At 36.1% G+C, this 24,581-nt stretch overlaps 7 protein-coding genes across 11 annotated transcripts; 2 read left to right on the top strand and 5 right to left on the bottom strand.

Moving 5' to 3' along the window:
- Positions 1-1,902: 1,902 nt before the first annotated feature.
- On the bottom strand, positions 1,903-11,885 carry LOC136343547 (homeobox protein DTH-1-like). The gene is made up of 4 exons (XM_066290326.1): positions 11,668-11,885; positions 6,041-6,240; positions 4,590-5,058; positions 1,903-3,989 (listed from the first exon to the last, which is right to left on the bottom strand). Exons 1-4 carry the CDS (start codon positions 11,784-11,786, stop codon positions 3,758-3,760), a joined length of 1,020 nt encoding a protein of 339 aa, XP_066146423.1. The 5' UTR covers positions 11,787-11,885; the 3' UTR covers positions 1,903-3,757.
- Positions 11,886-12,140: 255 nt separating this feature from the next.
- LOC136343650 (coiled-coil domain-containing protein 134-like) lies at positions 12,141-13,068 on the bottom strand. The gene is made up of 2 exons (XM_066290517.1): positions 12,929-13,068; positions 12,141-12,856 (listed from the first exon to the last, which is right to left on the bottom strand). Exons 1-2 carry the CDS (start codon positions 13,029-13,031, stop codon positions 12,300-12,302), a joined length of 660 nt encoding a protein of 219 aa, XP_066146614.1. The 5' UTR covers positions 13,032-13,068; the 3' UTR covers positions 12,141-12,299.
- On the bottom strand, positions 12,929-15,969 carry S (Star). Of its 3 annotated transcripts, none has more exons than XM_066290513.1 (6): positions 15,827-15,943; positions 15,647-15,771; positions 14,700-14,952; positions 14,445-14,644; positions 14,193-14,390; positions 12,929-14,134 (listed from the first exon to the last, which is right to left on the bottom strand). In XM_066290513.1, the coding sequence occupies exons 3-6, from the start codon at positions 14,911-14,913 to the stop codon at positions 13,784-13,786; spliced, it is 963 nt and encodes a 320-aa protein (XP_066146610.1). In that variant the 5' UTR covers positions 14,914-14,952; positions 15,647-15,771; positions 15,827-15,943; the 3' UTR covers positions 12,929-13,783. The 3 variants fall into 3 exon arrangements, with proteins under 3 accessions (XP_066146610.1, XP_066146611.1, XP_066146612.1); XM_066290514.1 differs by having other exon boundaries at positions 15,647-15,716; positions 15,772-15,936; XM_066290515.1 differs by lacking the exons at positions 15,647-15,771; positions 15,827-15,943 and adding an exon at positions 15,950-15,969.
- Positions 15,970-16,121: 152 nt separating this feature from the next.
- On the top strand, positions 16,122-16,726 carry ND-B14.5B (NADH dehydrogenase (ubiquinone) B14.5 B subunit). Its single transcript, XM_066290518.1, has 3 exons — positions 16,122-16,359; positions 16,418-16,561; positions 16,617-16,726. Exons 1-3 carry the CDS (start codon positions 16,188-16,190, stop codon positions 16,664-16,666), a joined length of 366 nt encoding a protein of 121 aa, XP_066146615.1. The 5' UTR covers positions 16,122-16,187; the 3' UTR covers positions 16,667-16,726.
- A 28-nt stretch (positions 16,727-16,754) lies between these two features.
- Positions 16,755-21,023, bottom strand: Mnn1 (menin 1). Of its 2 annotated transcripts, XM_066290503.1 has the most exons (5): positions 20,171-21,023; positions 18,844-19,563; positions 18,482-18,544; positions 18,084-18,328; positions 16,755-17,977 (listed from the first exon to the last, which is right to left on the bottom strand). In XM_066290503.1, the coding sequence occupies exons 1-5, from the start codon at positions 20,973-20,975 to the stop codon at positions 17,900-17,902; spliced, it is 1,911 nt and encodes a 636-aa protein (XP_066146600.1). In that variant the 5' UTR covers positions 20,976-21,023; the 3' UTR covers positions 16,755-17,899. The 2 variants fall into 2 exon arrangements, with proteins under 2 accessions (XP_066146600.1, XP_066146601.1); XM_066290504.1 differs by lacking the exon at positions 18,482-18,544 and having other exon boundaries at positions 20,171-21,022.
- Positions 21,024-21,131: 108 nt separating this feature from the next.
- Positions 21,132-22,312, top strand: Atg12 (Autophagy-related 12). Of its 2 annotated transcripts, none has more exons than XM_066290520.1 (3): positions 21,132-21,370; positions 21,599-21,735; positions 21,823-22,312. In XM_066290520.1, exons 1-3 carry the CDS (start codon positions 21,280-21,282, stop codon positions 21,832-21,834), a joined length of 240 nt encoding a protein of 79 aa, XP_066146617.1. In that variant the 5' UTR covers positions 21,132-21,279; the 3' UTR covers positions 21,835-22,312. The 2 variants fall into 2 exon arrangements, with proteins under 2 accessions (XP_066146617.1, XP_066146616.1); XM_066290519.1 differs by having other exon boundaries at positions 21,140-21,370; positions 21,786-22,312.
- Rep (Rab escort protein) lies at positions 22,019-24,562 on the bottom strand. Its single transcript, XM_066290506.1, has 8 exons — positions 24,175-24,562; positions 24,056-24,122; positions 23,722-24,004; positions 23,445-23,670; positions 23,169-23,391; positions 22,784-23,118; positions 22,503-22,735; positions 22,019-22,451 (listed from the first exon to the last, which is right to left on the bottom strand). Exons 1-8 carry the CDS (start codon positions 24,221-24,223, stop codon positions 22,305-22,307), a joined length of 1,563 nt encoding a protein of 520 aa, XP_066146603.1. The 5' UTR covers positions 24,224-24,562; the 3' UTR covers positions 22,019-22,304.
- Positions 24,563-24,581: the final 19 nt, after the last annotated feature.

The raw sequence follows: 24,581 nt of genomic DNA, 5'->3' as shown, positions 1-24,581 counted from the left end.
CGAGCGTGACTGGGCCATATTAGCCAAATTAATCGATCATGCGGCTAAAACCTCTTTTAATCGTGGGCCGGCTGATTTCCACCCTGATTACGTGATGATCGCCCTTTAATTCTCTTTCGCCACAACACCTGCTGATAACCGAAAGGGCCCTTTAACACTAATTTAAATGTCGAAAGTGATGGGTGAATCATCAGCTAAGTGTGGACAATGTAGTAATATCAAAGTAAACTAATTTCTCTCAACATGTGGCGCAAATCGCTCGTGTCAATTTAACAGTCCTCTTGAATCAAATGAGTATCACTTTTCCGGCCAACAACCACTCCATTCTGAAGTTGATCGACTCTTGTGTTTAATCCCTGTTTTCAGTACTATTTGTAAACATTTCTGCTAGTTTTTTACGATGATCAATCTGGTCTCTAAACGCGGATATAGCCAAATCCGGGAAGCATTAAAAGTAACGCCACATAAGTGGGCCATAAAATCGACGAGTGCGGCCATAAATTCATTTATCAGATTGTTCTACAGCAGGTATTACTTTGGTAGTGTGCTACTTATGTATGAGTGTCACATTTGCATTATTTTTACTAAATATTTGTTGCAATTTTATTAGTGAATTTTCTCCTCGACATTTTGATCTAGGCCCTCTCGGCCAAATATGCATATAATTCAAAGTCTAATCAATCTATGGATTTCGCTCACGAAACATCTACTGAACTAAATAACATCAGCGCTTAAATCAGGTTTGGTAAACTGTCTCTATACACCATATTTTATCGCGTTTGTTTGCTTTCATTATCGCTACCTGTATATACCTATAGGTATATAATCATAATAAAATATAATAGGTAATCATTCTTATTGATTTTAGTTAATCACTCATGAGATAAAACCTAAATAAACGCGAGGACTTTAATATTATGTTATCTAAATATTTTTCTTTTTCCGTATATATGTAGATCCTCCATGGAGCTGTGTTAGTACCAGTACTGGTTTTGCGAATTCGCGGCTGTAACCAGTTTCAAGATACCGGTACTCAAACGAGAATGTGCATAAGAAAAAATGTTGCTTTTGCTACTAATATTCTCAATTGCCGCCACTATGCCAATATCTTGAAGTCGCATCTCGTTCTGAACATCATACAGCCGTCTTTGGTTATTACATAATGTAAACAAAGACAAAAGCTATAATGTCAACCCTGGTACTCTCACTAATAACGTAGCTTCTGAATGCAGTTGTGTACGTTATATTTTTTGTCTTTATTTAAGACTGTGTGCCAGAAGATGATCAAATGCACGTAGCAGTTAGCATCAAATTTGAGTCATGTACCAAAGCGAACAGTGGTTCTTAATTGTAATTTAAAGAGACAAAATTAGAGGATTTTTCTCAAAATTTTAGTGTCAAATTGAATAACTCTGATCATAATTGTGACGCATTTTACACGCGAAACACCTCAGTCTCTATAAAATTGGCGTTTGGTTTTCATTGTCCATTGACTCCAAACTGCATCTGCAAATACTTTTTTTATACTAGGCGTTTTTGTAAACTTCCGTTCAAGGCTCAATGAAAGGAAAATTTCACGGAGAAAATGTTTTGAACTCACGTCGAAATTTAACTACAAAAAAAGTCGATTATCTCATTACTATACACGTCCCGAACAAAGTAGTTTAAAGGGCAACAAAGAACTTTTTCAACCCCTAAGGTAGGATCGAGTCCGGGAAGCGACTGGGCGTGGTCACATCGATCCAGCTCGACAGGAAATCGGGGCAGGCATGCAGGAAAATGCATCAGAAACCGGTAATGACACCGTCAAACTGAAAACGGACACCGCAATTAGAGGCAATGATTCAATTCAACTGGGTTATTGATGGTCCTTTCGCAGGACTAGGGATATTGAAGCAAACATTTATGTGACGATTTCTAGATTATAATTTATTGTTATTTAATAAATATCACCTAAAAACTTGTACATCAGGAAAACAAATCTAGTGCCAGTCGACCAATAACATTTTATCCACTTTCCAACACTATACAACAGTTTTTGGGAATCTAACTTTTCTATGTTTGCTACCGCTAATATGTACACTATACACATTTCGTAAAGGAATAATCTGACTTAAAAAAACTATAAAATAGGAACCAAAACAGAAATATTTACAAAATATTGCCCTATATAGAAACACCGCTAAGAATAAGAATAAACATTTTAACAACGGGTGATTATTAAAAAACCTCAAATCTAACACACTCGACGTATAGTACAAAGTTTCTTTAATGATCACGCGTCATAAAACACCAATATAACACTTATTTATTGTAAAATGACTAGATTTTGAGGTAAAATCGCTTGTTGGTACTACAAAATCGCCACATTAATTATGGCTACAATCTCGAATTCAGGTATCTAATTCAGGCCCTATATTGATACAGAGAGGTCCAGGAAATTGAGTAGCTACAAGAAAATGTGAATATTTTTTAAATATCTGAGAAGTTTGTCATAAATACAACTTGATGGATGTTTTTACATATTTAGAAAGAGTGTAAAATTTCCCGTTTAACAAGGTATCACAATCCAATTTTTGCATTGAAAATGGTGGCGTTTTCAAAAATCAAAATGGCGTCAACAGTGTCGGTAATTTAACTGGCAAGCAATTGGATGTATTATGGTGTAGGGGTATGAATTATGTGGATTGTGATACTGTATTCATAGAAAGATTGAGCCCAGTTGCGGAAATTACTTATTTGGCTTGCACCGGTATTCTCCATCACCAGGGGCTAAATGCTCGAATATGGAGGAGTAGGACGATCTCAAACAATAACGAAAACATTTGAATGTCATTCTCCGAGAACGTAGTACTCTCCAAGTTCAAGAAGTTGGTTCGCGGAGGGTGTTTCAAAAGTGGAATGACTAAAACTCCTTCATTGTAGAAATTGTAAATTTTGAAATCAATCACGACAAGGGCAGACAAAATCGCGACACAATCACGAAATATTTTATTAAATGTCGTGTTTTTGAAACAAAATAAACAACTTCGAAGAAAAAAATCTCCTCGGACGTCATTAAATTAAATCAAACAAAATTATTTGCTTAATGGCAAGGTTTTTAAGTGGCTCCATTCAATTGAATCTTTATCTTCGATATTTTTTAATTATTTATTATAAAATTTCTTTGGAGATAACAATGTTTGTTCAATCCCAATCTGGCGCATGACCGAATTGACTTTGTTACACAACATACTATCTTTGACTGAATGGCCCTGATCGCAATCTAAATTAAGAGAAAATCGGGAAATTTTGTAAATTGGCAATGTTGCAACGTTCGTTTGTTCTGAGTAGAACATGGGCAATTGTCGTGACTAAAGATGTCAAACTGTAGCCCATGTTGCCAAACTTGAACAAATTTCCTATATGGGATTTAACTTTTTTTTTACGGAAACTGTCATGGAGTTTTTTATGAAGTTATTTTCACCTCAAAATTTTTACTCACAAAGAAAATATCACTTTTTGTAATGAAGACGTATTAAAAGTATCATATGGAAATGCTATTTTGTGAACCTCGTCGGTCATATAAAATCGCGCACGCCGTATTTCCAATAATTACTAAGAGGCAGCGTATTTTTTTTGAGTATTTTAGGGCTAAAGTCATATCCACGATTTTCCTATTCTTTGGTATTAAGCAAGGACCTGTTAATCAGAAACCTGAGAGTAATCATTTAACCCGAACAGCATAAACACGCCCTTAATCCCCAAGGAACTCTTTTTACCAGTGCCATCGGTGTTGGCTGTACAAAACGTGATGGGGTGGCATGAGGGGACCCAAATGGGCGGTACCTAGTTGGGGGTTGTCTTGCGGAGGCTTCGGAGGACCCCCCAAACAGGGTTTTCCGTCTCGCACTAGTACCGGCACTGCCACTCGTCTCGGAGAGGGCAGAGGGTTGTTGTTTTGCTGGTCGTGCAAGCCCTTTTCGTGCTGCGCCCGTTTGGTCTTGTATCTGGAATAGAGAAAAAAGGGTAGTGAGGATAATAATTGATTTATTGCCAAACGAGTATTTAAATTTGTATCGATACAATGAGAATATGTAAGTACCTCTAAGGTTTAAATTGTACGAAAAACATCTGGAGTGAGCGTGACTGATGATAATAAATTTGATTAGTTGCTGATTCGATTAACCAAAATCGGTGATTTAAAAATATAATTCACGAATTCGTTGCATTTTTGATGATTTTTCAAAAAAGCACCAAAAGGCGTGACTAGATACTGCAAAAAACCGCATATTTTGCGGATCTCATATTGCCTCTACTTGCAGCAAATCATGCATTTTACTTTCTTTTGGAAGGTGTTAACCATATAAAATATAGCAAATCCTTCGGCATATATTGCCGATAATACATTTTCATAACAGTACAGAAACTGAGTTTGCAGATATAAAGCTTTAGATATATAGATAAAGAGGTTTTTACTCATCACTCCTTGTTCTAATCTGGCACTAAAACTGGCTAATATTTAATTAAACCCCCATAATCCACGTTAATTCGATTGTTTCTATATCAGCTTTCAGAAGCACTCTCACTTAAAAAAAAACAACACTTACCGATGATTTTGGAACCAAATTTTCACTTGAGTGGGCGTGAGCCGTATAAGAGAGGCCAAGTGCTCCCGTTCGGGGGCCGACAAGTACTTTTGCTGCCTGAACCGCCTCTCCAATTCGTAAGTTTGTGCTTTAGAGAACAACACTCTTCGCTTCCGTTTCTTATGACCCCCCGAACCTGGCTCCCGATCGTCATCCTTGTCGACCCCACCGTCCTCATTATCCCCAGCCCCGTCCTCGTTATCGCTTAACGCCCCGTTACTAGCAGGAGCTGAGGACGTGTCGCTATGGTGCAACATCACCATCGAGGGGGCCCCTAGGGGCGTTGTCGGGTCCGTCAAACTACTGGGTTCCACGCTTGATCTGTCCGACATTGGAGGGCTGGTACTGTCGGGTGATACTTGCGGCGGGTGGTGCAGGGGAGGAAGGAGGTGTTGCTGTTGGTGGGCTGGGTGGATGGGCGGTAGAGATGCTGGAAGAAATATTTTTGGTTACCTTAATACGTTTTTTTTTAAGCAAGGAGGTGGCGAATATGTGTTTATGGTAAAAGAATGGTGAAAATTACGCTGAAAAATTACACAATTTGGACGAGTGCTGAATTGTTAGTGACATCCTGATTCAAGCTCGAATAAATGAAAAATGCTAGCTCTTTTTCTTGAAATTAGACAGATAAACGCGTACTTGCTAAGTCGAATTAAGAGAATTAGATGCAAGAAAAATTTTATGCACGAAATTGCTCAGTTACAGAGTCAAAAATTTTGAAAGTACAGTTCAAAATGGCTCAAAATATAGAGCAGAATTGATCAGCTTGAATTCGGCATGACTGCTTAAAATTCTTCGCAAAATTGCTCAGTTCCTCCAAGTTAAAAGTACTTAACGGAAAGAGGAATCTTCGATGTGGGACTAGTACTACCGTGATTTCACCGCCCAATTCGTTTTAATAGTGAGTCAAAAAAATTATTTACGAATGCAAAACCACGAAACACCCCATTTCCCCATCACTTCTATCAATTTAATTGAGGTGGAGCGAGTGTCGAATTCGCCTGACAAGCCGCCTAGTAATGCCTCTAAAATGTCTCAATAATTAATTAATTTGTGCCACATAATTCAACCCTAATCTAAGGCAGGAATGTTCAGTAAGAAGCTAAGTCCGAACAAGCTACAAAATACAGTTAAAAACGCAATTAATGGCTCGTTTAAAATCGCTTAACTTTAGGGGTGACATTACCTCCATTTAAAAATGGCAGCAAAATCACATCTGCTCCCGAAAAAAGACAATCCGAGCAGCTGTTTGCTGGTGTCACGCCTTTATTTCGTGTTAACTACCCTTAGGTGACACGGTTTTGCGGCCAAACCCCTCGTCTCCACCCCTTAAAACGCCGTTCTTCATTGTCAGTGATCCTCGCCTTCTTTGTTCTCGTAATTTCGATTTAATTTTACCAACGTGAACTCACCGTGATCGGGTATTTGGGGCCAATGTCGAGGCATATAAGACAGATCCGTGGTCGTGTATAGGGCTTCAGCCATGCTGGGATCAAGCTCTGGATGTTGGACGTTGTTCTGGCGATCTAGCTCCAAGATGTCACTTATGGCGAAGCCGCCCGGTTGCCGCGGATTGCTCATGGGATTGGTCATTTTGATGCTGTCCAGCAATCTGGAACGAAATGTTGAACGTATAGTACTTGGGGCGGTACTTGGGGATATTTAGAGAAAAATCCGAGTCGAAATTCGTCGTGATTTCTGTTAGGTAGTTCTGTGAGCAAAACCACGTATCTCTAATTTTTTTGCTTTGTCATTACGTGTACATTTATCCAAATTTAAACCAACACGACTTTGAGCAAAAATTCAACTCAACGTCACCGATAATGTATATGTTTTTACGTACATATAGATAAATCATTATCTTATACAAAAATTAAGGATAAAACACCGATTTCTTGTTGTCAGACATGTGTCTGATTGAATCTAGTGATAAGCTTGAGAATTGTACGATACTTTCTGCCACATCTACTGTGAATAATTTAGGCAGAAACGCGAAAATATGCTCGTTTGCACACAATCTAAAGGAATATAAACCTTTAGAAATTCCTGTCTGGCAGAAACGACCTGAACTACAAAAAGTCGCCACTTCCCATCAAGTACATCCTACTTTTAATTGACAAAACGTGCCGTTTATACGTTCCAGTGGATTTGACCTACAAAGGGCGCCGCCCTACAGGTCTTATTCATCAATACCTTTACAGCGCTTTTATTTACATTCCGCTGAAGACCTAAAAAAATTTTTTCGAAACCAATAAATTGCCTTATGCTGCAAAAAACGTGATCAACTGGTAAAATATTTGGTAAAAACTCCTTTTAGTGGTAAATTTAGATTTACCTACCACTCTAAATTTCAAATTTAATCCGAAAATCTTCATTATTCACTTATAGTAAGTCTGGAAGGGGGTTTACTCACAAAGGGTGCGCTCTTTGTTTCTCCTTATTTTTTCAGCTTCAGTTTTTCAAATAAATGCGTCTTTTGACACAATAAAACACTTTACAGAGAAAAATGCTCAAAATTTAAATAGTTTCGTCCATAAATGGGTTACTCATAGGACGTTTCTACCTGCTGTGTGTAAACTGGCCCTTTCCGGTGTAGGTGTCAAACCGTTTCCGAAACTATTGGGTTCTCACAGGTGGGTGGATGGTTCTTGAATGGGAAAGGATCCGTTGTTAAAAACGTGAAGTGCGTATTTTTACGGTTGTTAAGACAGCAAGCTAATGCTTGGTGATATATGATTTTTTCAATGAATTGACTTTTGCAAGAAACTGGAGAAATTGTAGAATTGAAATTAGTGATAGCGCTGCTTAAAAACGTGAGGGTGGCAAAAAGGAACGCTTTCCCCTCGATCCCGAAATAAAGTACCACATGACAAATTGTTACGAAATTGAAGCAAAACGGATGGCCAGGTAAAAATTAGACGATTCCAAATGTCTCATCTAAAAGTAAAAACTGTAGAAACTGCTATGGAAGAAACAACTATATTTGTGGGGATTTTAAGGATAAAAGAAAAATATTTTTTCTCCCTCCAAGAATTCCCACTTCGCCATTTTGTCAAAAGTTAAGTTTTCTTTAAAAACACATGTTGCTATAGACTAGACACTATTCAATTTTAGGAAATTGATTATAAATCATGCCATAAATACTTATGCAGGATATCTGTGTTATATTACGCAAATATATAATAAACTAAAAAATATTGTCCTTCAGAACAGTAAAATATCTCCCGTGTATGGTGTCCCGAAAATGCACAAAATAACGTATTCTTAAGACCTTGTAGTAGCAGCATAAACTCAACCCACACATTTACTCTCTAGATTTTTGCTAAATGTCCTAAATTCATTCATAGGAAGCATAGATTCTTGCAATAACAGTTAGAGTAATTTTTAGGACTAATTGAAGTTTTGCGTATTGTCTCGACACATTGAATCAGTTTGGCTTTTTCGCCCGAAGGTGGCTGCGAAACACTGCCATTGACTGAAAACAATTCAATTGTCCAAACAATTGCGAATCATATCGAACTTTTTTGGATGAAGGTAAAAACGATGATTAGTTGCAATTTACGAATTTAGTGTGAACAGTGCGGCGGCTCAAGTTCAGATCGGTGATGCAGGTAGCTCCATACATTAAACGAAATTAGCACGAAAAGATGCATTTAAGGTAATATTAATATACAGTGTGTCGTATTAAAAAAAACAGTGAAGTTATTTCGATTGCGTGAAAACCGAACGAAATAGAACAAACATAAAAGTACAATATAAATCTTGGGGGAAGATGATCGAATCAATTTTTAAATGCGCCGTCCATCTCAAAAAATAAAGATGCTAAAGCCGTTTACATGTCTGGCGACATAAAATAAATACTTTATACTTATTTATATAGGTTTTGGCAAAGACCGTGAAGCATTCAATAGTAATGATAATATTCATATTTTCAAAATTGCACAAAGTCGAGTTCACTGCAGGAAGAATTCTTAACTCATTCCTATTTATTTAAACGCATTATAAAAAAGCTTTTAGAACATTTGTTGAAAATGAAAGGGGTGATTAGCACTTGACAAATAAGTCAGGTATGATCAACAAACTCATGCCGCAAATCTCTAATTTTTGAGGTAGAGTGTGTTAAAGTTTACAGTGAATACACCGAAAGGAATCTATGTGTGTACTGCAAACTTTAACACACTGAATTCCTTTGAAATGATCAAATTTTGAGCTTTGCTTAAGGGGAGCGTGAGCGTCGCTATCGTACGAAGGTATTTTCAATCACTCACGCTACATTCAATCAAAGCTCAAAATTTAACACACTGAAAAGGATTTAGTATGTTCCTCCTATGCATTCAAAACGCACTTAAAACTGTCTTTGAACTGCATAGACACGAAGTTTGTTTTGGGGCGGACCGACTTCTTCAATTGAAAGAAAACATACCTACCCAGGAAGTGCGCTTCTCAGAGCATTGGAGCACCAAGCCCCTGGAAGCAGGGGCGCCCAGGGCAAGAATAGGGGCGGCCAAGTTAACAAAGGGGGCAAACTCGGAATGCCCGGTTTGTCGGCACCGTGAGTCGAAGGGGGCATTTTTGGGGGCTCGTCTTTCTCCGCCTCAGTTGGCCGGGGAGACTCACTGTGCTTACTTTTTTCAGCCACTTTTACTACTTTTCTTCCGAATCTTCTTGGAATATTTCGAAAGCGCGATTTCGGAAATTCAAGAGCCAGGACACGCGAACACATTGACCGTCGAGAGCCACTGAAGAGCCTCCTCGATTGAAGGGCCCTTTCGGAGGGCTCTCGATGCAGCCAATGGGGCCAGCGATGTGGAGGGCGGGACTTGAACCGACGAATCGGGACACGGAACCGCACAGGGCTCTCATAAATAGACGCGTATGGCGCACCCTTATGAATAAGTGGTAGTTTCTCCAAACGGAACAAAAGAGGGGTTTAGTGGTACAAGGGGGGTGAGAGCGAGTTTTGTATGTTTGTATTGTACAACCTTGATTGTTAATGTTAAAAAAGGGCTTTTTTGAGTGAACTTCCCCCGGGTTGCGGCATAGGGGCGAGCTCTAATGGACTTAAAAGCTTCAGCTGTCCATTATTGCCTGCATGTTAATAAAGGCTAGAATATTAGTGGATGCTGGAATGTTGGTTTTATAAGCCCTGCTTCTGGTGCAATAATAAAACCACTAAAAATTTGAGTGGCCGGGTTCGGAAAGGGGTTCAAAGGGCTGGCACTTATGGAAAAGATACGTGCGGTGGGTCTCTTTTGAAAATAACCGGAAGCAAATAGGCTTTATTTGTTCGTCAAACACGAGAGCTTATAGATGTAATAAATTCCTTCGTATGTAGAAAAGGCAGAGGTGTGATAATTAGATCAGAAAATTATGAATCGATATTAAGCATGAACTGGTGTCTCTTTCGATTCAAATCTAGGCAAACCGGCAAGGAAGAAGTTCCTTTATCCTAAATGATCCTGCATTTTTTAGTCTATATGAAAAATAGTTATTTTTTCTGTTACTGCGGAAAACGATATTTTTTTTATGCCACTGCCATTAACCGAATTACGGGAACCGGGGCAGGGAATACGAGAACACTTTCCGCTTGACTGAGAAACAATAATTTGTCTACTACCGCGAAAACTGTTTTATTTCCATGTTACTTTTCATGTAGAAATTAAACCCATTTATGCTCATATGAGGGTGAAAACAGAAGTTGATGAATATAATAAATAAAAAAAAGGCAAAAACACCTTTATGATGCACTGAATTATTTTGCTACATTACCCATATTACTGCAATTATTATGCATGCTAGATCCCCTAATAAGTTTTTTTCAAGTTCCTCATAAACTGTCTTTCAAACTTTGCGTTAAATCTTCAATAAATTAATTAAATTATCCGCAAATTCCACAATTAGCTTACGGTACTTTTCTATTTTTTTTTTGCTTTTTTTCTCTTATTGCCTATCGTAAGTGCACCCCTTGTAACTAGTAATCCATTTAAAACGTGAATACTTCTATTACAGAAATCCTTTCATGAATGGTCAACCGAAATTTACTACGACTAGTGTGGTCTCGTTGATTCATTCAAGGGCCCTTGGCGACATACAGTCTGCGTCGGTCACTTTCGGCGTAGCTTTATAAGGTACTTCCTCGCCTATACCTGGACAGCCATTGTGTCAGGTGAGGATTCTAGGAAAAGCATTTTTGGCCCAGAACTCTTACAGGGTGTAATATTCTAAACAAATCACAATATCCCTCTTATCACTCTCTATTGACGCTGCTTTGTCTCTAGTGGACGAGCGGTGTCTCTGTTAATTATTAGAGGGCCCTTTTTGCACCCAAGTGTTTATTGCAACACGTTCACAAACGTTTGGGATATCGTGTTTTAATTACTATTTCTCACCTTCTATTTGAAAAAATACCTTTCAGGTAGATATACAGGATTTCTTCTGGAATTTTATGAACTTTTATGGGATCTTATAAAATAAAATATGACTTTTCGGTTCGTTTATTATACTCATACTTTATCTATTTAATCAATAAAAAAATCTGCAGAAGCTCGTTAAAACTTAATAATACTTTTTTCAGAGTAAGTTCTGGCGATTTAGGCTGCTTAGTATTAAAATTGCTTTTTTTCTGGAGTTCTCACCATCACGTAGAGAATCGGAAGTGCCATAAGCTGTCGTGAAAAAGGACCGACAAAAAGGTCGAAAACATAACCATTCAGAAAGAAGTTTCGAAATGTCCGTTCAAAAGCTAACAAAACCGCGTTTTCGAAATCTTTTCAATGACCGATAATTTATATACACAGGTAGGCCGGAAATGCGCTTTATTCAAAAGGATCGGACCACGAAGATCTTGTCACATCATTACGCAATTCAGTCATGAAATAAAGGCAATGAACTAATAGTATTGCAAGCAAATTTTACTCTTATCAAGGAGATTAAACGGTATTTCATCTATATGCAATAAATTATTAATTCCTCTTGCAATATCGATTTTTACATTGCCCTTTAAATCAGAATTTAAATAATAAACATGGCGAATACTCACGAGTAACGATACTCATCATCTATATGAACATAATCGGGCGGTATTATATGCCAAGAGCTCTCGTAGGGGGTGCAGTCTTGATCGTATCCTTGACCTGCAGTGGCCGATAAGTCTGCCATTTTCGCTTCTTCTCGCACTTAAACCGACGTAAAACAAAACCAATTTTTTGTCACAATTGTAATGATCCCAATAAAAGGACGACACCTCGTATCGTGAACCAATGCAATCTGCGAGATCGAGGGGCCCCGAACACACATTTATATAAAATTATTGATAAGATATGATAATATTTTGTTGTACCTTTGGCGATATCGGTTCATGTGTGTATCTATTGACAGGTGCCTTATTGTGTATATTTCCCAAAAGATATAGATGGGACCGCTGCGGGATGTATGATTGATGTTGATAACACTGAATTTGAAATCATTTCAATTTACCTCAGGGCTACTTCAACACAAAAAATAAAACTCGTCTCAATTTAACGGCGAACTTTATTGATTAAAAATACTGATCATAGATGAGCTTTTAGCATCCTTAATATTTAATAAGAAAGAGAGGTAGCATCACTTAAATCTTACTCTATGGACAGGTACAACACTTAAAGCAACGCAGGCAGTAGCAATAAGGAAAATTCAAAACTCCTCATGCAATCTTGGCCCCTTTTTTAATTTTTTCTTTTTCTTTCGCCTGGAGGTGACAACTTCCACCTCTTCCTGCTTGATCTGATCTTCTTGGGCCTTCCTATATGGGTTTACATAATTCGGATCACGAGGAACATAGTATAGCTCTTGACTAACTAAAGACAACACTTTAATGGTGCTATCATCTAATAAATATTTGACCTGATGGCAGTAAGCAATGCCCCATTGCAAGAGCACATCCCAATTATTGTTGGTTTTTAAGACTGACACTGAAATATCTGGGAATCTCAAGATGATCTCGGCAAATAAAGCAGTGTTTTCTATGATGTTGGATAAGGCATCTCGTATGGTGTCATCTAAGGGAAATTCTGACACACCAGGGATGAAAGGTGAAGCCTCGATAATAGCTCTACTATCTTGGATAATTGTAAACACTTTCTCAGCTATGAGATTAATCATGTGGAACTGCTTCTCGTAGCTGTGAACCTTTTGGAAGCTTTTTATCGCCGCCAGCTGCTCCGCTCGTTGGCGCTTTAGGAGCTTTTTGTCTGTTTTGTTTTAGTTAAGGGTTAATTTAGGTTTGTATGTTTAACAAGACCTTTGGAAGGTTTAAAGGATACATAATTGTTCAGCCATCTCAGGTTCACTAGGCATTTGATTTGCCTTATGAGTGGACACTAGAAGAAAAGTTAATAGGCCCCATTTTAGACCGAGTGATTCCATTTCCTTTGATAATAAGAGCGAAGGAATTATTTAAAATGTTTATATAAGTTGAAATGAAAAAATTAAAAAATATAAACTGAGTTTTTTAACCTCATTTTATTCGTTATTGATTTTATCTGTTTAACATTAAATATTTGTTAAATACAGAATGCAATACAGCTGTTTGTGTGGAGTAAACAATGTCGATAATGTGTAGAAATTCTAAATGCATCTTGGAAACGAACCGTCTAAAACCCTCCTCTTCAAAAATAAGGTTTTATAAAATTAAAACTAAGTAAAATAATAATTTTGAGAACTATATATTTGAGACTTGTAAATCTACGTATTTCCTAGAAATAAGTACAAAGTAAAAAAGGCTTAAAATAATAGAGATACCTGGCTACTAACAAAAGCCAATACACAACTAGACTTAAATTAATGTGCTAAATTTAAGGAATGAACCTACTCTAAAATCTAATATAAAAATACATCATCTTATAAAGGCACTATTGTAATGTAAATTGTGATTTCAAAGACGATAGCTAACATTATTTAACGTCAAAGGATTTCGAGAGAGACTTATTAGAGAACTACCGCTAAAAATACTTATATGTTGTTGAGTGGTCAATAAATGCTGCAATGTCTCATTTAAAGTGCTAATAATTGGCTCACAAGCAATTGAATATTACCCGCATCTAAAAATCTAAGTAAAAAAAACGGAATGGTGTTATTGTGCAACTCAGTCTTCAAAATTAAAATTGATAAAAACTGCTTTAAATCTTAACTCGATTCATCATAAATATGTACGTGCCATTAAATTTGTCCATAAACTGATACTTTTTGCTAGCTAAAAACTTTTTAATAATCCCAATATCCGAATCATTCTCACTTAAGTCAACGCCAATAATTTCTATTTTTACTCTATCAAAGGGGAGCGTTTCTAGCACTTGCAATTCAGTACCATCTGTAGCTAAACTTAAATAATCAACATTACTGGAATTCATTGCCAACAAAAGCGAATACAGAGGGAAACACTTGACTCTTATAACCAACCAATCAGGGTTGTCAATTGAATTACTGCGAATGTCGTTGATTTTCACGTCGTTTTCATTATGCAGAGTCACCTTTAAAAATTGATCTTTTAAAGAAAATTTATATTTATTTATGAAAACATTTGCTTACCTCCCTAGGATAGGGCATAGGACTTAGACAGGCATGAACACATTGGCTCTTCGCTCGATTGTGTCTGCGCAAGTTAAAATAGTGACGCGGATCTGGTTGTATTAAGAGGCCCTTCCAGTTGAACTTCCTTTCCAGAACTTCAGTTTTTGATGTTTTGCCATCACTATAGGCGCCAGCCTCAACAAAGATCCCATTTTTCTACATCAACATAACAATAAGAATAATTTTGTTTTCTACAGTTAATTCACATACCTTGAAATTCAACAATTTCAACACAAATTCAGTATCTGCAAAAGTCGGTTCCTGCACCTCAAAAGACTTTTGATGAGGCTCAATCGCCGGAAACAATGCAACTTCTCTCAAATACATGATAAGCTGAGGATCATCTTGGGCTATGCCATTAAGCTCCATATCTTTGCTTAGGCTTAATGTGAACTGGTGATGTTTCATAGCTAAAAAAATTCGAGAATCTTTCATTGCATTCAGAAGGTCTTAATGAACATGTACCTGTGTTATCCATGTACAAGATCAAGACTGACATGACTGTGGCAAAGGCGACGAAAAAAAGGGCGATTGGTAGTAGGCGTCTTGTTAAAATTCGATTGTGGCTGTCTGTGTCATCCAGGCATTTCATAGAGCTTGGGAGGGTGGTTGGAAGGCCATTTTGTTGTGCCAATGGAGGAGGGTAAGGTGTGTTACAAATATTGGATGATGCTGTCATGTTCTTGTAGAGCTTGTGATTCCTGGGTAGTGCCTGGGACTGAAAAAAATATTCTATATCACAAGAAAACATATAACTAAATCTTAAAATAACAAGAGAGAGAGCCTAACACACTTCACAGTGTATTAGGCAGCTTCTAGTTTTAAATTTGAAAGTAAGTGATGCAAAATCATGAATTTTTCTTAATATTCAGTTTCAGTACAGGGGCACAGGAAACCACCCTGCTTTCAGAGCGAGCAAAGCGCATACAAGAAACTCGATTTTAGGTAAGACCATTCTATATGGAAAGTAACTTGTCTCTTCTTAAAATGCAGGTATTAAAGATTTAATAAGTAATTTAAAAATTTTGTCCAAGTCTCCAATGGATTGGAATATATCATTAAATGATTCTTATAACAAAACCATATTACTTTTATTCAAGAGGATAAGTAAATGTTGAGGTATTATTAGTAAATAGTATTTGTTTTTTGTCAAATGGCCATTCTGTTAGCCAACTGTGTCTAAATATAAAGGGATCTAAACAGTAATTTCTTGTGATTACATATGCTTTGTATATTGCAGATAAAGTTAAGGGCAGTAATTTGGAACCCATTTTAAATCAAGATGTAAGATTATCCAAATGATACCCATAACTTTATAGCAAACAGAAGATGGTTACATCAACTGACAAGATACAATGCTATATGAATCTTTTAATATTAGTTGAAGTCAGTCTAGAATTAGTCTTACTTACTTGGCACCTAATATCTGTTGAATCTTTTGAAAACTTGAATTGTTAACTTTCAAGCTGTGATATTGATAGGCTAATGAAAACAAAATATAAATATACATTCAGCTGCACACTCTCCAACAAACTACCTACAAATTAGATACGTTAAAGCCCAAAAATCTTATGTTAAGTTAAAAATACAACTTCAATTAGCATTGTTGATACTCAACACGCCGATTATTTGATTATTATTAGCCCATCACCCACCACACCATCCATTGCCCATAAAGAAAGAAAACACCATTGTTTTGGTTAGAACGTTCTTACCCTTTTTGTCTTAATCCCATAGGGTTATGGCTAAACACGTGTAACTTGATAGATTCTCCTTATGAATATCACGTGATTCGCATTTATAAATTGTCTAGAATGAAAGAGTGTGGTTGAAGAAATAGTTAGAGTAGGATGGAATTGACTCATGTTCTTGTCATTCCTGCCAATGTCACTGTTTGTTTAGAAATATTCCTATTTCCTGAATTTATTTCCATTTTAATATCGGAAAGTGGCAATGGCAGTACCTGGGAGGCCTAAAGTGGCAGAAAGTCCTCTGGAATTATTAAATACCCCTCAAATCGCCCCCGGTCTATTCAACCAATATTTCGTAGCCGGAATGACCGGCATGACCGGCTTTCTTGCCGTTATCGGTTTAAATTATAGCAGCAAAAGGCCAATTTTCAGTGGTAAGTTGGTTACGTAATTAATTTCTTTTGCACCTATGTCCCTATTTTTGCGACACAGGGATTCAGAAACACGTGTTAGGTACTGTTATTGGGGTGGCAGTGGGGTTATATATACAAAAAAAAGCAGCTGAAAGCGCAGCAGAAAGGGATGCTATATTTAGGCATTACGTTCAACTACACCCAGATGATTTTCCTCCCTATGGTAAGCTTCTTCTGATTTCATATGGAATGAGTGTTTGAGAACTGTTTTGTTTTAGAACGAAAGCTGTATAAAGACGTTTTTCAACCTTGGGTACCTATTCGTTAATAAATTTACGTACAGTGTTTTAGTTAGGAACAAATATTAAGAATAAAATTACTGGAGGCATTTGATTGTTTTGATTAAAACGTCACAATTATTCTGCATCATCATTCCTTAATATATTTTAATACAGACTGATAAAATTCTAATGGTAGGTATACACAATCAGCTTTAATTTTGTACACTCATTATTTGTAGTGAGGACAACTTCTTATCTAGCTGATACACTCTTAACAAGAAATTTCCAGGTTTAGAATTGCTATATTATAACTCTCCAAATCCCATATAGTAAGTTGTCCTGAATTTTATAAATTACTTTTACAAAAATACTCATCATCTAACAACTATTATGAAATAGAATAAATACATTAGACACCCTTTTCTTCATCACAGATTCCAATATAGAAGTCAAAACTATGCAAAGATACTGTTTCAGAAGCACTGCTATTCAATTATTGTTAGCCTAATAAATGGCACTATTTTGTGATTAAGGGTTTTCAATAATTGATTGATAATTCCAGCTAGTAAATGACAGAAATCTTTAAAATAGTTCTTCTAGGATCAGTCTACTGATACAACAAATTCAACAGTAGTATTTTGATTATGGCCATTGCACTTACTCAATTCAAATTAAAATGATGTGCTCTCTAAAACTAAAAAGACTCACACAAAAATTAATAAATAATTATAGAAAAACCATGGGCAATTACTTATATACAAAAAAAGAAACAACAAACTTAACTTAAAAACACTAGGTGTGAATAAATCACAATTCTTAGGAATGTTAATGAGACTACACCTATCTTTCAACTGAGGCGCAATAATACTTGTACTAGAAGCTAAGATTATTTTTAGTTGCTCTACCTGTTGAAACATACGAAACAATAGTGGCACCTCATTCAAATTAAAATGACCAAGAGGCAAGCAAACAGTATTCCTGCTCTAAGAGTACACGATCACTCAACAGTTTCTACTACACTTTGATTGTTATCAGGCACCTATTGGTGCGTCAAAAGCATTTTAAGTCAGCCATAAATCCACGCCTACTAATAATAATACTTTGTTAAAATTACTTACGAAGTACTACAGATAGAATAATTAAAATACATCTATTTCCTGATCATAGAGAAAGACTTAAGTTGTAAGCGCTAATAAGTCCCGCAGCTGCGCAGAATGCCCTATCGATTTAAGTACTAAGCTTAAATACGCTTAAATAAGCGAGTTGACTTCCTTTTGCTTCTAATCTCTTCTACTCCGTTTTGGTCGCACCGTTGACGTATCTATCGAATCGCTTCGACCCTTTTTCCCTACTTGTACCTAATTGAAAAAAAAAACTTTAAATAGTTTTTGCGCTAAGGCAAGATCTTTAAACTAAATTTATTTACTAAAGTCATGACATGTTTCACAATTTTCCGTAACTCACCTGTGACTGGGCGGTTAAATGTAAAGAAATGGCATGTGTATTGAGTTTTTCCGCCAACAACAAATCTTTTAGCTGCTTCATTTTCTGACTATGCAGCACCACGGTCGGCCTTACACGCTTCGGCTCTTCCTCGTAATCCCCGTGTTTAGACTGTGAATCCGGCGATTTTGATGTCCCTGGTTTACCGTTTTCTTTCTCTTCCTCTTCCTTTTTCACGGCCACCGAGGGTTTTGTATACTCCCCACCTGAAATATCATACACTTATTCACAGAGTAATGACAGAGATTCATTTTGCAAAATAAGAAACATTTATCACTGAAAATGCTGAACAAAACCGCTAAAAAGCCGCAAATCAATACATCTACAAACATCAAACGATATGATGTGGATTTTTTTACCCAAATCTTCCTGCTTAATGTGAGTTTCTGGCTTTATGTCAAGCTCTGCGCAACTTTCCATACCTATAAGAGAATTCGTAAAACACTTTTGATAGTGGAGTTGTATTTTTGACCAAAACCCCAAGTTGCAATAATACACGGTCACAAATCACAACTAATCAATACAAAAAAAAAGATACATCAACACTTTCCCACCGTTATTCTCAAGGCCGTCTTCAGGTGCCTCAGTTTTAATTTTTAATCCCTGACTGATGCCGCCTGCAAAACCAGTTGTAATTTTGAGACCGAAACGTTTGAATTAATCATTTTTATATACTGAACATCCTCAGGAAATATATCACTAAAATGTATAATGAACTTACCCACAAATGGAGACCCATCCCCCTGTAACAAAAACTCGGGATTCAATAGCTTTTCTGAGCAGGCTGCCGTCAAAGCTTCGATCGTGGGATGAAAATTCGATGTAGATGACTGGTCCTCGTGTAAAACGGGCTTAGCACTACTGGAAACATTCTCCTTCTCATAGTTGTTATTGTTAATACTACTATTGTAAATTGACCCGTTTTTCTTCAGTTTCTCTTCAAAACTATCACAAACAATATTGACTTGGGCTCGAACGTCCGCGTCAAACTTAGATATGGTGTTGACCAAGGGTTTGGCCCAACCTATGTGTAACACTGGAGTGGCACTGCCTTCCTCCCATTGACAAATTCCATCGTAGAATTTTAGTAAATTAGCGAAACACTCTGGTTTTTTCAGAATAGTGTGCGCTTCAAAGCCTGAGCTTTCAGATTTCATGATACTAGGAATATGTTCATTTGCAATTTCCAAAAATTCCTTGTAGATTTCTTCATCATCTCTAGAATAATTGTACCATCGAATGACATCACTGGCATTGGCCCAACTTTCAAATGCTTCTTTGTACTTTTGCCTTCTGAAATAGAAGCCTCCTTGATAAGTATAAGGGTACACATGCTGGTTATTGTAATAACGTCTAGCAGATTCTATGGCTTCTTCATATAAACTGCTGCAGGAGATTTCAGGGCGTTGTGAGGATATTTCTTCCAAGTCACCTAAGTTGCCTGCCAAAAGTAGATACAACCTAAGAATCAGTTAAATCACTTGAGAATACACTGTAAGTGATATTTCTAGTTCTAATAGATTTAATTGTTTGAATTTGGGAGAGTAGTGTTGAAGCTCATTTTTGGTATTATTTGACTTTTATATGACCGTTATGTGGATATGTGAAAGGGACACCTACCACAAAAGCAGCCAAAAATATTGGCATAGTGACTATATGCTTGTGAGAGGTTTCACTGTAAACAAAGTTTTTTAAACTTTTAAATTGAAATAATCACTGAAAGGCTCATTACTTATGTATAAAAATGTATATTTTTTTAGGCTTTTGGATTAAGTTAAATTGTTGTATATCTAGATACAGTTTATAGTAGGGTTTTGTACAGGCCAATTAAAGATACCATGTAAAATAAATTACCTTGTGCAATAGTTAGATACTACTGATATAATTTTTTACACAATTATTATGTGTACTTCCCAAAATTTACACTAGAGATATCTTTATATCATTTACTATAAATTGTGGTTTCTTTCAGTTAAGCATGTTAAGCAACAGTGCAAGACAAAAATTCTGGTGGTAAAAGTGAATAGACAGTCAGACATTCCACTTACCTAAAGCCATAGGATACTTCTTAAGGTGTCCCAAATCATACATCAACCACAACAGCTCTTGCTGTAACAAAGCAATTTCTGTGGCATCAAAATTAGCATTCAATGAAGGATTTATTGCAGAAATTATAGCTGCTACTTCCATTTGCCTAGTGCACACCACTGGTTTATTATTAACATACAACCATGAACGAGCTGATACTCCTTTTCCAACTTCCTGTCCACGTTTATCTTCATTTCCCTTTCCATGCCAAGTCACCTCAGCTGTCTCTGACTGTTGTGGCCCTCCAAATACAACCCAGGCATGATCCTCAGACAATGCCAAATGCACATCATCGTAGCCCAGCACTTGACAACCTGCTACAACAGCAAAAGCGACTCCAAAGCAATCTAGTTTGCTGCCAGTGAGGAAACTGAAGAGACTTTGCAAGTGGGCCTTGTCTTTATAATAGCTCCTTGTCAGGCTGTTCCATATCACATCTGAAACCCGCTTTACCAACTCTCGAGTCGCGTATGTTTTGGCCTTATTGGGTTCCACGGCACTCTTAATGATCAAATGGAACTTTTTGTACAAATTCTCTATAGTATCGAGTTCAAAAAGGGGCAAAACATTGGTTTCCGGCGAATCGGAGTTCTGGCCCACATAAGACCGGCTGGTCAGTTGATTCTCGATCACGCCGGTAACGATTGACAGGAGAGTCAAATCGGGCTCATTGGGGCCCTGCAGTTGACCGGCAAACAGTTTCACTACCGCTTTTATATCTTTTAAAGGGAATAACGCTTTATCAACGTCCCGGAATACCGCCATGTCTGGAAATTCGCATTTTTTGTTGTTCTATTGTCGACAGTGACATTATGTCAACGTCAACGAAAAAAACTCGATTGTCATTTCAGTAACACCGTTAAGGATTTTCTTGATCTGGATTTGAGAGCTCAGAGCTTCGAGAGTCCAAAATGAAAGTTAAATATCAAATTTTCCTGTGTCATTTTTGACGTTTCAATTAATATGTTTTTGTTTTCAAAACAATTCCTTAATAAATTCACGTAAATAGAATTTTTTTTACAAAAAGGGTTTATTTAACATAAAATTTTAATTAAAACTAAGTGGAACAATGAGCGACTCTACAGATAATCAAGAAATTGAAAACCACTGTAATTCTGAGTCAGAAACAAGTTTAAAAAAAGCTACAGAAAAACAAAAAGGTTTGATATCTTTTGAGTAAGGATCTCTTTTAACCCTTTGTTGTCATGTGGTTAATTCTGCACAAACATTACAATTCAAATAATGTTTTTTGCTTGCCCAGTGAGCGCTACTACGAATTACGTATTTTCCATTTTTTTTTTTAATTTTATCTTTTTTAATGTCAAATAAGTTTCCTTGAAGAAAATTAATTATTGGCCCAAAAAGTTTAACCTTTGCAATTTTTGTAGTTGATATTTTACTAAAACCTACAGGGAATGCCCCTATAATGAAAACCAAGAAATGGACTGTGGACAGTGATAAACCTATAGGGTGGATAATTGAGTTTGTTAAGAAATATCTAAAGTTGGATTCCAGTGAAAAACTAGTAAGTTTGATAAAAATTTGAAAAAGTGTCATTATTGATAACAAATTCAGTTTATTTATGTGAATCAAACATTTGCCCCTTCACCAGACCAGACTGTAAGGAATCTTTACAACTGTTACTGCACAGAAGGCAAATTAGTGTTGCATTATTGCACAACACAGGCTTGGGGATAATATCCCCTACAAAAAAATATTTCAAGGTGTTTTCCTAAGTATTTTGCATTCATAAAAGCCATAAGTTGAATGTTTAATATGATGAACTGCTTAAGTTAAAACTCATAATATATGTATACATGTTTTATTATAATGTATAAATTGTTTCTAATGTATGGAAGGCAATATGGTAATCTTGTAAACGATAATCAACACATACTAAGTTAATCAAGAGAAAATTATGCAGACTTACATTATGATTTTTAGTCTTGAGTAATTTTAAAACTATTTTTCATATAGATGGAATCATTCCATTATATATACACCTTTTAAAAGATCACCATATCCTTCTTATATTGAACAATGTATAAATTTTTTTAAATAATTATCTATTTAAGTAACACTAAACTACTTTAATCACTGTACATGACTTGTTTCATTTGCTTCATTATTCATAACTGCACCCTCCGAGGTACTTTGTTCACCAATAATAATTTCCTCAGGGTCTGGAGCTCTTGGCAAAAATTCTAAGTCAGGATACATCATTTGGAAAATATTTTTCCCCTGAAAACCCCATTTTAAAGACATTTAAAACGCTAAGTTATAAAAAAAAACCTTTCTTATTACAGAATCGTAATCTAAATCCATATCTGGACCACTGCAAACAAACATATTTTCTGGTACATCCTCAAGTTTCAAGTCACTTATTAATGGAATTGAAAAATAACAGGACCACAGTATTTTTGGTCTGTTAGGCAATGAGTCATTAATAGTAAATAAATTCTTAATTATATGTTGAAAGTCATCTTTAGGAGTTCTTAACTGCTTAGCTATTAAATGCACTAGAACTAAAGTAGGAGAATTAGCTAAGAAAGTTTAAAAAATCTTAAACTTACAGAAATTTTTGGGACAAGTTCCTGTGTGTGATCCAGTTTCAATGATAGTGACAATATTTTTGCCCTCTTCAGGTGGATACATGAGCAGAGTTAGATGCTCATGGTCAGTTGGCATTACAGATTGATCTGTGATGAAAATTGCCCTTGCAATGTAATCTTTTACATCAACTGCTTTCACAAACTCTTGAGGGAAATATTCCGCTCCAACAACAAATTTATCAGCCTTGATTTCTTGCTCCCCAGTTCGAAGAAATTTCAAAGAGTTATTTTCTACTTTAATGCTTAGTTGTGGCTCTTGATTCAAGGCAAAGATCCCTCCAAATACTGCACTTAATCTGTCAAAATACAGTTTAAATTTTAATTATGATATTGTTTAAAAATTTACCTGCAAAATGCTTGAGGAGTTTCTCCACTTCCATACATGGAAAACAGAAAAGGAGTTTTACCAAACCTTCCTAAACTATTAAGAAATTGTTTGGTACGTTTTACACCCTTTGCAAGAGAGGTTCCATCAGTACTTCTAGCCATGGCATATAAAATGAAGTGGATTAAACTATCAGACAGCTTTTTACTACTTAAATACTTCTTAAATGTTACATCTTTATCATCTGCAAATCAGAATTAGGCACTATAAAATAAGGAAAACTGAAATAATCTCAACTTAATGTGTCATCAATTTCTTCAAGAGATGTTAACAATTTCATAAGCATCCTTTTCTCAATAACTGAAACTCTGTTATTGGCAAATACATCTGATCTGGAACATGGAACAACTTCTAACTGGCCATTTAGGTAAGTTAATACCCTACTAACACTGCGGTATTCAACATATCGGGCTATATTAGAAGATATTAGCAGTTCAACAAAGTCACCTCTAGCAAAATGTAGCTGAAATCATTAAGCATGTAAGAAGGCAAATAATAAATAAAACTCATATACTTTGGGCATTAAATCAATATTAAACTTTCTAGAATCATCCAATAGCTTTGACTGGGTATATAATCTTTGTGTTTGGGTTTCTTGTGGTGACTCTTCTAGATATGGAGTTTCAGGTTCAGTTTCTGGTATGTGCCATTGGGTTTCAAAGTTCTGTATATTAAAAATCGTATTGCCAATAGTTTTATGGTCACTGTGTGATTTTTGAGTCTCACAAAAGGATGGTGAAAAGCTATGAATACTTTTTAAATTAAAAGATGCCCAATGGCCGCCATAATAATCATTGCTGTAAGGGGTTTTGCTTAGTCATTAATTCACAGTTGCAATTATTCATTACCAATCAATTTGCAGTACATTTTTGCCCACACGACTGGCAGCTGCAGAGAGTATTGATTCTAGCATTCCTAAGGAAAGAACAAAGCTTGAAAATATGAAGCTATTGGTGAAATTTTTTACCTGTTCCAATAACAATCACATCAAAATTTGTGGGAAGTTGGTTTTCCATTTTTTATATAATTTCTGGTGAATTTGTATCAAATGTTTGTTAATTACAAGTTTTGTGGCTATTAGATTTATGGGAATTTGACTATGCAACAGTGTGGTAAACTAATGGCTTTAGGTTTTAAGCTAAGGAAGATAATTCAGGATATATCATAAATGTACACAGGAGCCCCTTTATTGTGCGTTTTGATCTATCAACAATGGTTTTAATGGGAAAATTCACATAGACCAAAAAATTCCGTGTTCTTTATATTTACTAGAAGCAGAAAATTGTAAATTTCGTTGAACAGTACAAGATGCATGAACTCATAGTTTTATTTACTTTTATATAAATAACTTTAAATCAACTGGTCACCTTGACA

This window comes from Euwallacea fornicatus, chromosome 15, assembly GCF_040115645.1.
Source record: "Euwallacea fornicatus isolate EFF26 chromosome 15, ASM4011564v1, whole genome shotgun sequence".
In the NCBI taxonomy this organism is placed as follows: Eukaryota; Metazoa; Arthropoda; class Insecta; order Coleoptera; family Curculionidae; genus Euwallacea; species Euwallacea fornicatus.
Note: the sequence above shows the minus strand (reverse complement) of the source record. Positions and strands in the feature narration are given on the sequence as shown.

Bases quoted from the DNA above. Each gene is read 5' to 3' on its own strand.
- LOC136343547 (XM_066290326.1), bottom strand. From the start codon at position 11,786: ATGGCAGACTTATCGGCCACTGCAGGTCAAGGATACGATCAAGACTGC. The intron at 6,241-11,667 runs GTGAGTATTCGC...ATTTCGTTCCAG, and splicing joins GATGATGAGTATCGTTACTC to ATTGCTGGACAGCATCAAAA. The intron at 3,990-4,589 runs GTAAGTGTTGTT...TCTCTATTCCAG, and splicing joins ATTTGGTTCCAAAATCATCG to ATACAAGACCAAACGGGCGC.
- Rep (XM_066290506.1), bottom strand. From the start codon at position 24,223: ATGGAAAACCAACTTCCCACAAATTTTGATGTGATTGTTATTGGAACA. The intron at 24,123-24,174 runs GTAAAAAATTTC...TTCTTTCCTTAG, and splicing joins TGTGATTGTTATTGGAACAG to GAATGCTAGAATCAATACTC. The intron at 22,452-22,502 runs GTTTTTTTTTAT...TGGGGTTTTCAG, and splicing joins ACGATTCTGTAATAAGAAAG to GGGAAAAATATTTTCCAAAT.
- ND-B14.5B (XM_066290518.1), top strand. From the start codon at position 16,188: ATGGCAGTACCTGGGAGGCCTAAAGTGGCAGAAAGTCCTCTGGAATTA. The intron at 16,360-16,417 runs GTAAGTTGGTTA...TTTGCGACACAG, and splicing joins CAAAAGGCCAATTTTCAGTG to GGATTCAGAAACACGTGTTA. The intron at 16,562-16,616 runs GTAAGCTTCTTC...GTTTTGTTTTAG, and splicing joins AGATGATTTTCCTCCCTATG to AACGAAAGCTGTATAAAGAC.
- Atg12 (XM_066290519.1), top strand. From the start codon at position 21,280: ATGAGCGACTCTACAGATAATCAAGAAATTGAAAACCACTGTAATTCT. The intron at 21,371-21,598 runs GTTTGATATCTT...CAATTTTTGTAG, and splicing joins AGCTACAGAAAAACAAAAAG to TTGATATTTTACTAAAACCT. The intron at 21,736-21,785 runs GTAAGTTTGATA...TAACAAATTCAG, and splicing joins TGGATTCCAGTGAAAAACTA to TTTATTTATGTGAATCAAAC.
- LOC136343650 (XM_066290517.1), bottom strand. From the start codon at position 13,031: ATGGAATCACTCGGTCTAAAATGGGGCCTATTAACTTTTCTTCTAGTG. The intron at 12,857-12,928 runs GTATCCTTTAAA...AAAACAAAACAG, and splicing joins TGAGATGGCTGAACAATTAT to ACAAAAAGCTCCTAAAGCGC.
- Mnn1 (XM_066290503.1), bottom strand. From the start codon at position 20,975: ATGGCGGTATTCCGGGACGTTGATAAAGCGTTATTCCCTTTAAAAGAT. The intron at 19,564-20,170 runs GTAAGTGGAATG...TACTTTTGGCAG, and splicing joins GAAGTATCCTATGGCTTTAG to GCAACTTAGGTGACTTGGAA. The intron at 17,978-18,083 runs GTGAGTTACGGA...TTTTTCAATTAG, and splicing joins ATTTAACCGCCCAGTCACAG to GTACAAGTAGGGAAAAAGGG.
- S (XM_066290515.1), bottom strand. From the start codon at position 14,913: ATGACAGCATCATCCAATATTTGTAACACACCTTACCCTCCTCCATTG. The intron at 14,391-14,444 runs GTATGTGAATTA...ATGTTGATGTAG, and splicing joins TGAAATTGTTGAATTTCAAG to AAAAATGGGATCTTTGTTGA. The intron at 14,135-14,192 runs GTAAGCAAATGT...CAATTTTTAAAG, and splicing joins CTATGCCCTATCCTAGGGAG to GTGACTCTGCATAATGAAAA.